General features: G+C 37.5%; 1 protein-coding gene across 5 annotated transcripts in view; it reads right to left on the bottom strand.

Moving 5' to 3' along the window:
- Window positions 1-17,761, bottom strand: part of SHOC2 (SHOC2 leucine rich repeat scaffold protein) — a 64,608-nt gene that overhangs the window by 14,866 nt on the left and 31,981 nt on the right. For all 5 annotated transcript variants that reach the window (XR_008432181.1, XR_008432180.1, XR_008432183.1 and 2 more), the window contains one exon: window positions 11,763-11,900. Coding sequence is in view for 2 of the 5 variants with exons in the window: in XM_053949766.1 (XP_053805741.1) it covers window positions 11,763-11,900 (138 nt within the window). In the remaining 3 variants the exon portion in view is untranslated. The remainder of the gene's footprint in view (window positions 1-11,762; window positions 11,901-17,761) is intronic.

Raw genomic sequence — 17,761 nt, forward strand, 5'->3', positions numbered from 1 at the left:
AGTCAACCACGCAGAAGTCGATTGTGCATATTAAATATTATTCTGAAGTTCTGTATAATATGATAAGTAAGTAAGGCTTATGCCCTATTGTAAAAGTCCTTCTATCCTGATCTTTCTATCTGCAAAACATACTATCATTTTTCCAGATGTCCCCAAAATGACTTTTTAAAATTACAGACAGTATCATTCAATGCCATGAATCATATTACCAGAACCTGGGCATGCATCATACAACTCAGGTTCTGGAAAAACAATTTCCTCTGCAGGGAAAAAAATCCCCACAGCTTTACCATCCTCCAACAGCAAGAAAACCTTTAATAGGTGATAGGAAAAAACCCAGAATTTCCAAGTTTTAGAGTGATACTGAAGGAAAAGTCTGAATGAAGTCTACAAAAATCTGGACAGTAGTGCATGTAAAATATTTCTGAATATTGCTAGGCTGATGGTCCCAGTTGATACATCTTTCTGTCAGGGAAAAAAAATCTCGAGAAATTTGCAGCTTGAGAATTTCCCATCTGAAGCTCCCTTTAGCTCCAACCTTTACCATCTAACAAGTACTAAAGACCAAAACCAACAGCTCCAGGATGTTGTTGAACTATAGTGTGCTGGGGCATTTAGCCTCTCCTGCAGGTAGCAAGGCCTTGAACTTCACTGAAAAGCCAACTGCCAAATTGTACAAAGAAACTTGACCACTGGCTCATCCCTGCAGTCAGAAAAGGTGTCTGTGCAGGTGTGGACTTTGCACCAGGGAAGCTTGTGAACACGTTCACACAATCAGTTCCTTGCAAAACATTTGCTGGTTTACACTTGATTTTACAACCACCCATGGCACAACACCTTTGTTCTACAAATTGAAGTACCAAACTGACACATTAGAAAGGAAACAGTGCATTTAATAATTGGTAGAATGAATAACCAGAAGTAATTTTAAAAGATGAAGGGGTCTTAATATGTACAGTCTAACTGCTCATTAAGAGAAGGCTGTATTAGTATCTATGCATGTGCACTTACACAAAGGTTACTGCAACACAGCAAAGGAAGAAGTGAATGTAGAGTATGTCTGCTAGACAGAGAAAAACTTTCAACAAAGCAAGAGGCAAAATATCTCTTTCCTGAACCTGGTCAAAATAAATGCCCCAATATCACCAAATAGTTGGGAATGTAGATAATAAAAACTTGAAACTAGAAAGAATGTTGTATGATTTCACTGTAGTTTCTAAAACAGAGAAGTCACAGAAGCAGTGGAAGTAAAACAAAAAAAAAAAAAGCACCAGAAAAAGAGCAGAAAACAAAAAACATTAGCTCCCCCATAAAACTGCAACTGAAAAAAAATCCAAAACCCTTAATATAGAACAAAAATCATCTACATCTTACAAATCAAGAAAAAAAGGGATGAGTTTTCAGTGCCTATCTGAAAATTATCTGACAAGCTTGGCAACAAATTTTACTTAGTACCATCAACAACTAAATAAAACTCACAACAGGTAGCTACACACCATTCCTTAACTTGTAGTATTTTCAATTGGGATTTTGAGTTCTATTTTTTAAAGTGCTAGATTCTAAGCTAGTATAAAATTTTTATAGAAGCAGCAAAGGGAGTCTTCACTTAATCAGAAAAAGGCATTTAAAATCCAAGGCTATCAATATTGCACTCCAGTGCACAAATCTTCATCTTTCCCTGTTAAATCCTGCAATGCATGTACACACTAAAGAGAATAATTAAGACCTGCTCTGATCCTACAGTCCACTAGTATAAAGACACAGATTTGTACATAACTTAGCTATTTCATGCTGTATTTGTGAGATCAGGCATTGCTGGCTGAATAAAAAACTGGCCTCACTTCTCACAAAAAACATTCTACTGCAAGGCTCCAAGATCATTAGGATTTGCCATCCTAGGGATGAACAAAGCACACCCTGACTATATTTCTCTGAATTTTTATTTAATGTTTTACTAAAGAATGAACAACAAACTTTACACAACAAAAGATATAAACCTACTATTCTTTTCACTACCTAAAACATGCGCTAGATGCTGATCTGGATTTTTCAGGCAAACAGGGAAGTAGACAGCATGATGCCAACTGTTGCTTAGCAATACAACATTGCTGTGCCAGTTCCAGATTGTGAACACAGGCTGTATGTATATGGCTCTCTTCCTACCAGCAATGTGGCATTTCAGAAAAATGAAGCAAGGCAGCCACTAGAGAGAGTCAAAATGTACCATAAAGAAGAGAATGACACACGTTGGCGATCCTCATGACATTATCATGAGGAGAAAGGAGGCATAAATAGCAGCTCTCATTAATTTCTCCTTATCATAAGTAGCATTTCTTAATAGAACTTTATCACTGTTTCTTTACTAGTTATCTTTCTTCTCCAAGGGAAAGGCACACAAATGCATAACAGAAGACACATTCTCTGTGTACCACATTCCTTATGATTGTTTTACATACCATAGCACTAAATACAATTATTCCTGAAGTAAGATTTCAGTTGCAGCTGCATCAGTAGCACCTCTCCCACTGCTTTTGGAAGGACTGTCCTGGGCCCAGCTGATGCAGGCAACATGAGCCACCTTCTCATTTCAAGCCAGAATTTATTTACAGCCAATTTACAGGGTCTCAGTCTTCAGTCAGTCTTCAGCTATCTTTTCATCCTTGGAGTGCATACCCACACCTCACTGTGAATGCATCGGCAGTGTGAAACCCTTATCATCTTGTATCTTCACATGCTGGACAAGCCACATCCTAGACCCACCTTCACAAAACAGGATACAGCTCTTGCCTGTGCCCAGTGTGTCCAAGTTAACTTTTCTTTTTAACAGGAATGCAGTACAATGTTAACATTTGCCTCCGTGGTCCAGGGGCCAGTTGGCTAACATGAAAACCAAGTGATGAACTGTTTTAGCACAGAAATTGTTGCAAGATGCTCAAGACCACACCTGGTGCACTGAACCATCAAATGATCCCACTTACAGCTCCCTGAGCTCAGGGTTACCTAGCTGATAGCCGTATTTGGAGCTGCTTTACAGTGCTTGCACTCATCTCCATCATTTCCACCTCAGCTCCTGCTTTCCAAGATGGAACAGCACTAGGTATCTGCTGATGGGTTCTCAGGTTAGGTCTAAGGAATAAGGCAAGGAAGGCAGCAACTGATCATGATCAGCTCAGTCAGACTGTCACCAGGACCATTTGCAGTTGTACTTTTGTCACTGAAGCCGTACCTCAGCAGCTGCTCTGAACCAGCCCCTCGCAGGTAATGACTCAGAAAACACTGCACTAGATGCTCATGTACGTGACAGTTTGGTAACCACAAGTGAAAAGCAAATACCAGCAGGAAAAGCAGCAAGCAAAACGCCTTCCAACTTGTTTTCTTAGAGAGCCTGTTATGAAAACCCTTGTAAACTCAACTGCCTTATTCACTGGTACTTCTAAAATAAGATTGCAAAGCCTGACTAAGCCCTAAATTCACACCAGGCCTAAGCAAGTCACTGAAAAGTCACTTGCTTTACTCCAGCTTTTATCAGAAACAGTTACTCTTGGGATTCAGGTTTCACAGATGCCTTGTCTCAGGACCATTTTCTCACCAGCACAGTATTAACACCCATGAGCAGATGCCAGCTCTCATGGTTGAAGCAACCTAAGCACAGAATTCATAATCCCTTCACTGGAATGACTTTATGTCTCTCAGGATTAGCTGCTTCATTTACACAGAAGTGAATGAAAAACCCTTGGAAGCATGCAAATCCAGAAATATTAAACTGATACAATAAAAGGGATGTGAAAGAAATGGTTTAAATTAATTCTTTATTAAGGGTACTTCAAATATATTAATCAAAGGAAAAACAGATGTTTGCCAATCCCCTCCCCGCCCCCCCAAAAAAAAGAGAGAAGACAGGAAATAAAGCAGGAAACTACACTAACAAAACAATATTTTTTTTTTAGAAAGACCACCTGAATTGGTCTCTACACCTCTTTTTTAAGTCTTTCAAAATCGGGAGAAAAAAGACCTGGTAAGCTGAATAATATAAAGAAATACAAATTCCTAATTCAAAGTCCTACTAGTGCTTTTTAAACAGAGTGATAAATACTCTCTTCTTCTGAGATTTACCACACCTCTTCCTTTTACTCCTTTAGTTAAAATAATCCTTCAAATTCCCTCTCCTTAGATGAAAGATCATTATTAATGTGAAACTTAGTTCATTAAGCTAATTTGCTATCAGGATCAGTTGCTTTCTTTGAAATAACCCAAAAGCATCAGATCAATTTAAAAATCTGTTCACTAGATAAAACTTCTACAGATAAAGTTAAAAACACAAATTGGACTTACAAGAGCTGTGCACATCAAAACCCCACAAGATCATTATCAACAACATACATGAACTTCAGCACACAATAGAAAATTGCAGGAACTTGCTACAAACAACATAGCACGATGAAGTATTTCAGATGGCATAACTTGTACAAATATTCGTAGATTTTGATTTGACTCAACTTGGCACACAATGAGCAGTCACCTGCTAAAGAACATGTTTCACATGGCCACGTTACTTCATAGAGTGCCATGTGCTTAATTCACTGAGGGATATTCTCCTAGCAAAGAAAAATTGCTGGTTTGCATACAAAAGATACAGGTGTCATTTTTACCTAACTGAAAGCAAGAAGTACAGCTAAAACTAATAATACTTTTTTTTTAAAAATTAAACTTGATGTCACTTTAAAAAAAATACATAAATTTAATACACCACATGATATTAATTTTGCAGTAAGAATAAGAAAGATGACAATATGAAATCAATTTCAAATTGTATAGGAGATAGCAAACATGCTAGAGATGGGCAGTTGTGGACAGAGATTAAACACTGCATTCCAATATTTCAACAGTGGCTCCTGGTCTAAAATAGCCCTGAGTCAGAAGATGTCTGTACCACACTTTGTACTTACTATGTACTAGTTTTCCAGATGTCAGCCAAACTCTGTGACAACTTTTTAACTGTATAACAGATTTTTAGGTGAAAGGAGCTGTTGGTGTGTTTAATCTAATCTCTTATCAGAAAGCAAACCAGTTCCCCTGATAGCTGTAGAGAACAACGAAAGACTTCGATAAAGTGTTTAACCTTCAGTTGCACTCCACAAGCAGAGAGCAACAGCACAAAATGACTGGTCCAACAAGACACCCCGAAAGAGATCTCAGTGATCTTGCTGCAGAGCAAAATCCCATAGACATTATTCATCTGGTCTGGGGGGCACCTTATTCCTAAATCAAAGCTTGTAGGTTTGTACAAATTTAAATTTGTGTCACCGACCATCATCTGAGAGACAACAAATCCCTTCTACAATCCCTACATCCCTAATGTTTAAAATGCTCTAGCTAAAGACTGATGCCCTAGAAAAATCAGGAATGGGGACAGAAAGGTGATGGGGGTGGGAGGGCAACCACTCTTAGCAGAACTGCAGGAGAGAAAAGAATCCCTCCTGATCATTGCTACTAATTACCAAAGCCAAAGCATGAAATGCAATTATTTTGTTCCAAATACAAAAGTATAGTTAATTACAATACAAAGTTTGACTTAATTTTACTGGTCTAACAGTAAAGTGACCTTTAGTGTATTTTAATTTTTCTTTTCAGTCACCAATACCTCCTGATATACTAGGGTGACCAGTGTAGGAGGCAAAATCAAATTCACAAATTACCAAAGTCAGCAGGGTCCATCATTTTTTGCCCTGCTCAAACCAAAGCACATTATCCTCTTTCTGCAAAGTTTAGGAGTTCTGATGAAGATGTTATCTATTAGAAAGCTATTTAATATAAATTTTAAATTAGTCTCTATGACCCCTATAAGTTTAAATGTCATCTGAAGAGAGCAAAGAGCTCTATTTTCAGTCTAATGGTATCATCCAAAGACAGGTCTTCCCTCATCATATCAGTATTAAAACGCTAAGTCGTGACCACAGGCAGTCAGTTATTTTCCAGTTCTGATGCCAGAATGTAACGTTGCTGACTGTGTGAAAGATGCACACAAGATACTTGCAAAACCTGAGCAACAAAGACTCAGGTACCCAATACTCACCACACACAACACCTGCATAATGCTAGAGAGCACAAACTCTTAGTGACATGTTTCTGAAACTGTCTAGATGAAAATTCAACTTAAATCTCATTTATTATGCATTCATCAAAATGCAAGTAACTCACAAACCCACTTGTCTCAATTCTGATGTGTTCCTTTGAATCAGTCTTCCCTTGTGCCTGCTTCTCACATAAAGAAAATAAGATTTTAGGATTTTTCTTTCTGAAGTATACTAATCATTCCGAAAATGCTGAGCTGCAGTTATAATACATCCGTACACACTGGTCTCCGCATCTAATTACTGTGTGAAGGTACATGCATTCACTAAAATAAACTGTCCCCACTCTAGTCTTAGGATGAATATCCAAACAAAATACAAAATAAAAAATATTTTCATAAATACATTGAATCAATAAACTCAGAATTAATTAGCCACTAGAAGCTATCCTAACCTTTAATGAAAGTAATACGTATGTATTTAACTATATTGGGTTTGTATTGGAAATGTATTAATTAAAACATAAATTATAATTAGCTGAAAATTATACAAAAATACAAAACACTTCACATTGCAACAGAGACAGAAACAACAGCTGGACCTTATTTTAAGCTATCAATGAAAGTAAAGATATATATAAATGTAAATCATATTGTATGAACAGTTTATACCTAACTGGCAATGTGATAAAAACATTAACCTTTCCTAAGAAAAAGATGTGTTTAATTTTTTAAGTCTGCCCTACAATATAAAGCTAACATATAAAATATACAACAGATGTATATATCTTTACAATTTTAGCTAATTAAGTAATGCAAGAATTATTTCATGGAGACCAGGGTTCTACTTTGTATCTTCCCTGCAGCTGAATGCTGTCCAACAGCAGATATCGTGAGAAGAACGTAAAGAAAGGGGAAAGGACACCCTGAAACTTCCTGAAGAGTGAGGGAAGACTCAACAGTGACTTCTCAAATGTAGAAGCAACTGTTATGATTTTCTTCTGCATAACTGCCATATCACACCATGAGCTTTTAGCATCTGCATCAGCCCATGCAAACACTGAGACCCAAATGTCCCCTGCCCAATACATGCAGCACTGTCTGATCTTCACTAGTGTGATGTAACAACCTCACAGCCTCATGCCTGCCCTTCTGAACTGGGAGGACAAAATAAGCAAGTCACTTCCCATTTACCCTCCACCTGACATTTTCCAGACTATTTCGGTACTTTACATTTACTAAGTCTAGAATTGAAGGCAACAAGAACCAGAAGTTTTCCTTTATGAGACCATAACTAGACAGGGCTCAAAGTAATGCAAAAATTAGAGCATGAGAGTGGCAGCCACTGCTTTCAATCAGACAAAGAAAAGGCTGGACTTACTGCAATTGCCCAATACTAGCCGAATCCAATTAAAGAAGTTTAATTAACAGCATAGTCCAAGAACAAAACCTTAGACAAAGCACCAAATGTTGATCAGCTCTCCCAAAGTGAGCCTATGGGAAGAAGCTTGATGCCACAAAACAGAATGCTCACTGACCAAAGCACAAGGTAGTGCTTAAATGTTGAGAATATGATCATTGCTGTGAATGCTGGAGCAGAAGCCTCTTCACTTTGCTCCATCAGAACAGTGAGTAATTAACCACATCAAACCCATCAGTCACATCTGAACATTGCCCCCGATCACTGAGGGAGCTGCAGGTGCTCAGACATTTCAGAACAAGACTCCTGCTTTTGCTAAACCTTCCAAATTTAAAATACCAGTTTAAAGTAGTTTCACATTTCTTCAGAAATATCTTTACTTCTAGGGACTTAAAGCGCTCAACCACAATTTTGCATAACCTGTGCTGTACCAATTCCGTATGTCTAGTTCTAGTCAGTGCTTCATGTTTTATCAGCTGTAGGTTTAAAGAGCACAGCAGTGCTCTCAGAGGTGCACTGGAGTTAAACAGGTTAGAAGCATGGTTTGGAGCACAATTTTAACCAGCAAAACCAATCAATAAGTACTATTTAATTTCATGAAAGCTGTGATTTCAGCTTCTGAGCTAGAGTGCCACAGAGAAGGGCAGGAGGGTAGTGTAGAGCTGTAAATACACTTCCCATTTTCCTAACCATCTCTTAGGAACAGTGCTATGTCAGACACTGGAAAGTGTGTCTATTGACAGAGTTTTTTGTGCTTTTGAAGTATAATTTTGGAACATTTAAAACTCACTGTTCTTTTTCTTATTAAAATTTCTGTTGCCTTAGATGCCTGTGAATATGGCACATTGACTATAATCAAACTGCACACGTAAGCACACGAAACTAGAAAATTACAAAGCAGATGAAGAATCTGGTATTAAAAGCTGTAATTCTATTTCTGTTATATTTCTTTCTCAAATCAGTTTTTCTATGCTTTTACATATGAAATTGTGAACACATTTGTACAGAACACTAAAATTAAAAGTTCAAAGAGGGAACACTCACTATGTGGTATTTGCAGGACAAAATTATCTAAGCTCCACCCAAAATTTGTTTCCAGTCTCAGAAGTTCAATTAATAATTTTTATATAAATGGTATGTTGTTGACCTTCTATATAACTTTTGGAAATATTAGCATGCTAGCTAAGTATACAGAGATAAGGCACTGTGTCTATAAAAGTAGCTAACAATTCCACCACCCTCCAAAAAAAAAAAAAAAAAAAAAACCCACAAAAAACACCACAACATGGTGGTGGGGTGCAATCTGCAATGAAAACACTAAACAGCTATGACCCCACTATGATTTTGATTCTGGGCTTGAGACTCTCAGAATGTGCTAAGCCATTCCACAAAGCTCATTTTTCTTACAGGAAATGATCTAATATAAAAAGTACTTTACAATTTTCAATTAACAGAAATACAGATATGAATGTATTAAGCCAATATCTATAAAGCAAGGCATTAGGTCACTTCCTGACAACTAATATCTAAAATCGACATTTGTTACTACACAAAAGCATGCTTCTACAGCATTAATTGAGAGAAGAACTTGATATTTTTACAGAGTGGGTATATTGGCTCTGCAACCTCTGTAATCACTGCTGATGCATAATCCCTTCCCTGCCACTCCCCTGCATGTCACTCTCACGTCCCTTTCTCACAGCTCCAGCACATTTCAGTACATTTCCAGCACATTTCAGTAGAAACAAGCTGTTTTATAAGTTAGGCAGACTCTGAAATCTTTCTGTGGTAAAACTTGTTTAGATAGTCCAGCAGATACTTTAAGATATGAAGGGGAAGGAAAGGGGTCCTTTGTGAGGGGAGGGAAAAATAGAAAGCAAAGGGGGCTGCTTGTTTTTCAAAGCAGTGTGACAAAAACATCCTTCTCAAGAAAAACTGAGGCCTCAATCAAAAGGGTGTCAGTGGGGGAGGAGGGGACAGACCTGGCAGTAATGGAAAGCCTGGTCCACAACAGGAGGCTCATGGGCTCACAGAACATCAAATTCTTACAACGAGCAAATGTGCTTGGTCTGTTTTGCCCCTGGTCTGTAACCCAGAGTTTGACTGAACTAAGAACCATTAACAGCACTCGTACAGCAAGCATCCTGACACCTGGAAGCATGGAAATGTTGCAAGAAAAGGCAGTCGTGGCAAACAGCAGGCAGAGACAGAAACTGCAGTGAGAGCTGGAGAGGCCCAAGGGCCGCCCCAGCCGCGCACGCAGGCGGCCACGCGCCATTGACTCGCCGGGCTTTTCTCAGCACTCAAAGTTTCTCGCTGAACAATCCCAACCACAAAGCAAGCTGTAATCTAAAAATCATGCCGCAACTTGCTTTCATATGTTGAACCAAAACTGTGATGACTAAGAAATAAAGCCAATGTTGCTGAACTGGCTACCGTGCCTTTTCTGCAACATGCATAATGTAGGCTGATCATTATCATTTAAGATGGAACCTAAAGCTTTCCCTTCACTATTAAATTCTGTTTGCAAACCACATGAGGCACAAACATGGATTTCTGATTTTAAGTTCTTATTTAAATATTTTTTTTTAACTTACTGTTGACAAGAGAGATTTTCCAGTGGAGCAAAACTGAACTAGAGGAAGGTTAACGACACGATGGCTCACTCCTGTCTCCTACCATTATTCAGCTATCTTTGGTGGTTTCTTGAGCTCTAAAACATTGATATTCAGCTCAGATAAGCATGCAAAGAGACAACTACCAACATTTAAAAGCAAGTAACTTCTAAACATTATAAAGACAGTACAAGGAAAAAACTAAACAAAGAAAATAGAAATCCAGTCCAACCAGGTATGAACCTGACTCAAAAGAAACCACCTAAGCTTACAGAAACTTTCTGAAGAAATAGGTGGGTCCAAACTACCTTGACTGCAGAGTGAGCAATTCCCTATTTATCACAAGACTTAACTGCCTAATAACTTTGTGCCTCTCCTACTCAGAGACCTTTCCCTGTAAGTACAGTCTTGAAGCATATTACAAGTGAGATTTTTCTGGTCCTTTGAGAAGTTCAGTGGCTACCAGGCACTAAACAACTTAGTAAATCATACTACTACTCTTCACAGGAATTAACAGCATTAGTCTATAAGCTTAGAGAATTTTTCCCATAATAATTAACAGTTTATCCAGGGAACTCACTCCCTAAATGTGACACACACACTACACATAAGTGTTATGTAAAACAACATTCAGCAAGATTTACAAAATAGCAACAAAAATAAAGGCTGTACTTATGAATGGTGTAAGTTAGATGCAAACTCCAGATGGAATGAGATCTCCAGAGTTTAAAAATATCAATCCAGGAAGGAAGTTTAGTTCCAGTGGAGACATCATCAGTGTAAACTCTGCTCAGGTCAAACTTTCTCAAACAAAAGTCACAGTGACTTCATCCTCAACAGTTTACTGCTAGTAGAAAAGCCAGAGTGTCATTAAATGGTTCCTCACTTTACTAAGCATTAAAGTACATTAAGAAGTGCTCAACACTGAATACCATTTAACTGATAATGTTCATTCTTCTGAATACTTCTGGTGACAGAACTTAAAATCATGGTGACCTTGTTTTTAATCTTTTTCAATCACAGCAGCCATCTTTTTAAAACTGATTCAATGAGATAGGAAAAGGCATATTTTATGCTTTATCCCATATGAGATTCTGAAACCAACCAGGACTGTGTTTATCTTAGTCTATTATTCCCAATATAAGTTGCAAACTCTCTGCATTCTATTGCATAAGAGCATGATGACCTTGTGGACTTGGGAGATTTTTTTAGATGTTTCACCAAAGAACATAACATATATATAATTAATATAAAACATCTATGGTTTTACTTCTATTTTTCTTTAGGCAAAGATGTAAGTTAAAATTATCTGCCAAAGTACTACACTTCAACTATAAGTGAGCCTTTCACTTCTTTATCTCCTCAGTTTCATTACAGAATGAACAAGCAGTAGACATTTGTTTATATCCACAGAACACCTTAAGATTTAGAAGTAATGGATTTTGATTTTTTTCATTGTAACTCTCATTCTTAAATTATTTAAGGTAAAATTTAAGATAACAAGCACACCTTGCTTTAAATCTCAAGTGTGAAGCTGTGTTGAGCTGAACACCAGTCATCCTATAGACACCAACAAGTACTCATTCTTAAATTTGTTCCCCTTAATGAGCATTTTGGAATAGTGATTTATTTTCTTTTCTCCAGCTTCTTCACATACCTATGGTTTCTGGCAGGTCCAGGAGCTCATTGTGCTGCAAGTCAAGGTTAGTGATCTGCGTGCAGCTTCCAATCTCTTCTGGAAGATGTTCAAGCTGATTGTGCGCTACATCCAGCGTTATGAGGTTACACAACTCACCTAAAGCACACAGGAAAACCAAAACATAAAGGACTTTAATGTACAGCTCTCAACAATGACCTCCACACAGAGATTAATAGAATCAGACGGATTTTGGGATAAGCTGAAAAAAAGCTTCTGCTACCATGAAGTTATACATACAAAATAAGGTATTACCAGATCATAATTTCATCAGTCAGATCTAGAACCTGATCAACAATTTTGAAAAGCTCAGATAAAGTTTTAATAGATTCTCCAAAGAAATGTTATTTATTGATTGATTTTATTCTGACAGTTCAAGCTGTGGAATACAAGTACAAAACTTGCATCTTACACTTGTTTCAGGCTGGCCAGAAGTTTAAAACATCACTAAGTAAATTAATTGTACTAAATTTTGAGAAATTAAGATCTGTTTTTATATAATTAATTACTTTCAGGCACAAAATCAACAATTAAGAGACAGAAAAATTATTTGGCTGACAACCTAGATAATCCAAAGTCCTGAACGTTATTTTTAAACATTTTGAACATCTGTGACAGTCATCACAAAAAAGACAACTTATGATAAGTAAAGTGCATGCAAGCAGACCTACAGCAAATAAAAGTTTGAAATAAAAAGCTTATCTGTTAAGCATTGAAAATGTTTGGATTTGCTTCGAGTTTAGAGCCACTTCACACAGAACTGCTTAATTTCTGACATTTATAAATTAATTTAAAAGCACAGCTAGGCACAACTCTCTGAACAGTAGTTTCACCTATTTTTATATCAAACACACTGCATTCTGAGCAAAAGATTGTTGGGTTTGCAAAAAAAGAAAAAACCAACTTTGTGCATAAATACAGATATATGTATTCACATTTTTTGTAACTGATAGAGGTGAAATTAATGCATATGATTTGAACAGCTTCTACTCTCTCCAGCAAAGATGAGGCATTTGTATATTAGAGCATGACTCAGTTAGTAACAAATTTGGAAGAGTAGCAAATTCCTTTTGAGGAGCAAATGTCTATTTTTAAGCTTCAGCATTGTATCTTTGACACAAGGATTTTCTCACAGGCCTGCAGGATTATCCTGGGCAAGTTCTGATGTGTAGAGTGTCTGCTCATTAGGTCAGCAGATAAACACAACTGGTGATTTAATAAATCATAAAATAATATGAATTCAGACTCTGTCTAGAGTTCAGGCGTCATGTAGCCATAATACTCACTATGTATCACAGAACAATTATGAAAGGCCAAGAAAAAAGTCAACCTCAAAGCTTCATTATTCTTAGACTGTTAACATATAACTGATACATTAACATATCTTATTTCCTGCACTAATTAACCCAAAATTGGATGTTTTTCTAGAAACTAAGAAGACGGAAATGTAAAGCTGGTGCTCAAGCAGCTACTCCATCACTGTGTGTGTCCCCTCTCTTACATCAGCAATCGAGTGCAGTCCAGGCAACCAGAGGCAACAGCTAAACGTGCTGTATCCAGCACTGTATAACCCACACATGTCAATGCCATTACCAGGCAGAAGAAAGCAAATGTAAGAAATAATTAAGCAAGAGTTAATGGTCTGTGGCAATGGTATCTTTATTATTCATGGAAAAAGTAGGCAAAGTGTAGAATGCAATAGGAGGAAGAAAAGCTTGAGGAAGACTTAAAACAGCCCTCCCTTTAAACAAACAAAGAGCCTCACAAAACTTTACTGAGGTAACTCAAGAACCTTCACACGCTTCAAGGCAGTAGTTTTCCCTTCATGATTGCTGTTTTCATTTGTTTTCTCTTCAGACCTTAACCAATGATGTCAAATTTGAAATATGGCATAAATTCCATTTCATCGTGCCGAGTTCTCATTTACTTGACTCTTCCCACTCTACATCTGCTGAAGTTGAAGAAATACTTGGGGATTTTGCAGCAACATGTGCTGCACTTCATTTTTGCACCTGCTGATATCTTTGACAACAGCAAGCTAAATGTTTGAAACAAACATCTTACTACCTAATCCTGAGGAGGAAAAATAATGAAAAGTAATGCCTATGTCTCTGTAGAAGATTAAGGACAACCACTTTAGTTTAATGTGGATAGCCATACTTAATATTGTCACATTAAAGATGCAGGCATTATTTTAAAAAGCAACACTGGTAAGCATTTAATAAAAATACTGAATGTTAAAACAGATTGAGGACTGTCCAACAAATTTTAGACTTCAGAGCAGAAATCAAAAGTCCTATCATGAAGCATAGTGACTTAAGGAAAGGAATTCAAGAGATATAGAAATATTCAGCTTTTCATTCACATTGCTCAGTAAGGAATCGTGTTCTTTGACACTTATAGTGTACTTATAGTTTGACAGCATTTCATCAAAATGGGTTTATTGCCCACTCTACGTGTAGAAGGAGGGGGGACATGAAATGCTGTTGGCATTGCAATTTTTTCAAAACTTTGACTTGAATTACTGAGACACAACAGAGAGCATGCAAGTCAACAAAAAAAATCACTCGAGGTACATTTCTCCTGTTGCTCTCCATGATGTATGGCAAAAAAAATCTTACATTCAATATGCTTAACAAGGTGAAAAACGTTTGGGTGATGTGATAGAGACTCAGATCACAGAAGTGACAAGCATGAACCCAGCCTATCAACTTAAACACTCCATTTGAGATAAAAATGAAAGAAAGTCTCAGAATCACTTCATAACTCTAACAATACACATATAATGAGGTTAACTGAAAAACTCAGGATCAAGTCCAACTCTTTAGTGAATGGCCCACAGGGAGACCAAACCCACATCCTTGGTGTCATGAGCACCATGCTCTAATCAACTGAGCTAAATGGTTTTTTACATCTTCACATGCAAAGGCATACAGAGATCTCTCAGCTGTGGCCTGAGAGCTCAAACACTAAAATATTAAAACACTGCATGTCCAAGTGTGTGTGAGACCCGAGACAGTGTGTAAATGGAAAGGATCTTCAGAGCACCTCGCAGACTGAGGGCTGTCACTGCACATGGGGCTTGAACACCTACTGTGTAAAAGAGCAACCACGGATGGTTAGAGTAGCTAGGGAATCTTTAGGGAACAGGAAAGGGAGGAATCAATGTTGCTTAGAAGGGCAAGTGTAGGAAAACAGAGGAATAAGAAATAAAAGGGTCCAGTCCCTTACAAACCAATGCTGGTCATGCCCTGTGGCCAACCAGCACCACCTGCCCTGTCTTCTCTTTAAGCTCTGTTTTCCTGGGCGAGGAACTCTCTGTTCTGAGCTCTGAGTACAGCAACAGCACGGTTCATGTGACCAGCACTACTGAACACATCCCACCGCGGGATGAGGAGGGCTCTGGGCACGGCGAGCAGCAGCCACACTCCGGGGGCAGCTCCTTGCCCGGCTGAGTGAGCGCACTGTGAATGAATGGCCACTGTGAATGGCCACTGTGCACGGCACTGCTCACAACAGCAGCTCTGTCAGGAGCTGCAGCGCACAAACACATGGCACGAGCACTGACACAACAGATAATGATCTGCAGATGCAACGAGGCCGAACTGGAGCCATCTGCATAATGCTCTTCCCAGGAGCTGATGTTTCACTGAGTCAAAGTGTCCTTCTTATTGTCTGAACAGTGGCAGTTGTACTGAGGAAATGCTTCTTGGAAAAAAAAAAAAAAAGTAAAAAATAAAGTTTCACCAAGATACAACTGAAATCTGTCATTTTTGCTTTGCCAGGGTAAGAAGCATATGTCAAAATCAAAAAAAAAAAGCAAAAATCTTTTTCCTAAAGCAAAGATTTGTTCAGGTACAAAAAGAAAAACGTCTAATGAGTAAGGAGCTTATGATCTTATTCACAGTAAAAGAATCAACATTTGCAATTTTTTTGTTTACTACCTAAAATTTGCTGAAACACATTTTTATGTTGATTTAACAGAAATAAGTCAGCTAAAAACATGCAGCAGATCAAAATCAGCCTTAACCAGAAAGCAGTTTCCTGAAGAAAAACCCATTCCTTTTCATCATGCGGACAACTCCTGCATCACTTCACTAAAATACTGTTCAAACACCCAAAATCACTACAATAAGACAAGCACTGCTTTAGGGAAATACTAACCACAGGTTAAATGAATTTTTGCCACAAATAATGTCCAAAACAGACAAGTTCTAAGCTCACAGTACTGAATAAAGGATTCTCTATAGACTACTTGCAACTGCATTGAAGGGATAAGCACCCTCACAGCAATTAAAAAATAAACTAGGAGGATGCTAGGGTTCGGAGTTAGTTTTTTTGAAGGGAGAAGTTTATTGCCTTTTTTTTTTACTATATTGCACTGTGATTGCAAAGAAAAAAAAAGCAATTAAAGCTCAAAGTCTGCCAAGAAAGCAGTCAGGAATTGCATGTACTAGTTGGCTTGACAATAAAAGATTTTAAAGTAGGAGCAATGTTCATGTGAAAAACATAAAACATTTTCTCTATAAATAATCTTCACAAAACAGTCAGTTACAGCGTAGCATGCAGTTTTTAAAAATTTGTACTTTAAAGGCCCTAAAAAAAAAATCACACAATTCAAGTGCATTTTTCAGAGAAGATAGTTTGTGAAGACTCCAACCACCTTCCATTTAAAAAAGAACTTGTTAAAATACAGCTAAGTATTCACCTCCACAATCCTTTAAAAAGGTGCAGTGAGCAATCACCTCACTGTTGTTCTAATACACACAAAGAATAAATGCTGTAGTATGACAATGCTACATATACCTGCTTTAAGAAAACCAGGACAATGAAATTACTAATATTTTCAGCATAATGAGGCAGAATTATAGTCCCATTTCATGGCCAACTTTGAAAACCTGTTATGACAAGAGGGTTAGGTTACATGCCCTGACTTACAAAACTCTGAAAAAACTTCTTGGCCATATGAAACACAAAATACTCCTTCATCAAAAAACTCTGAAGTACACACAAATTAACAGTTGGAGAGAGTATATAGGTCAATAGCAAAGAGGCTTCAGTGTCTCCAATCACTAATTCAGGCAGTGGACACCACTCTTGGATGGCAAACACAATTTGTAATGTAGCCTGTTTTCCACTGGATTAATGACATGCCTGCCCATGCTTAAGCAGATTGAATATTATGAAATCCTTCACAACATGATAAATCCTAGGCCAGATGACATAGCAAGAGGATCAAGACTCTTATGGAAAGTAGAAGGAAGAGAAGAACGCAAATATTAGTGGGACTTCAGGCTGGTGTGTCAGAACATTGGTTGTAAGCTAATTTGTAAGTATTAATTATCCAAATTCAGCAACGCTGGGAACAAGTTATAAACAGTTCACACAACTTTCATAGTTATTGATCTTTCTCTTGGTTCTCTGCTGCCAAATGTAAAAATAAAAAGGAAAAAGAATTTTCAGTCTACAAAATTCTTTGGGACAGGTTTCCTGATTTTAGAAAAGAAATTAAATACAATTTTTGAGTTTTGGTATCTTTTGCCTCTCCGTGAAATCCAAGTACATCACTGTGACAGACAGCCTGAGCTCTTTGTTCTGCATTACCAACTGCCAAAAGAAGAGGTAAGCAGTCAGAGCTATTCTGAATTATTACTGCACAACTCTAACTTACACAGAAGAGTTACCAAGGAGAAGGAATACAATTTTAATATGGTCATGAGTGACTTACTGATTACCAAAGTTAAAATATTCATATAAGTAAGAAGTAAGTACAGTAATATTATTCTCAATATGCAGAATGCACACCAGGATCTAGTTGTGGGAACCACTCAAAACCACAGAACCTCAGCTAAAAAGACTCAAAATCTGCTCTAAAACAAGCTTCAACAAGACACAACAGCAAAGACTTATTATTTATTGCTTATAACTGAAAGCAACAAATACAAATAAAATTAAAAACA

Source organism: Vidua chalybeata, chromosome 8, assembly GCF_026979565.1.
Source record: "Vidua chalybeata isolate OUT-0048 chromosome 8, bVidCha1 merged haplotype, whole genome shotgun sequence".
In the NCBI taxonomy this organism is placed as follows: Eukaryota; Metazoa; Chordata; class Aves; order Passeriformes; family Viduidae; genus Vidua; species Vidua chalybeata.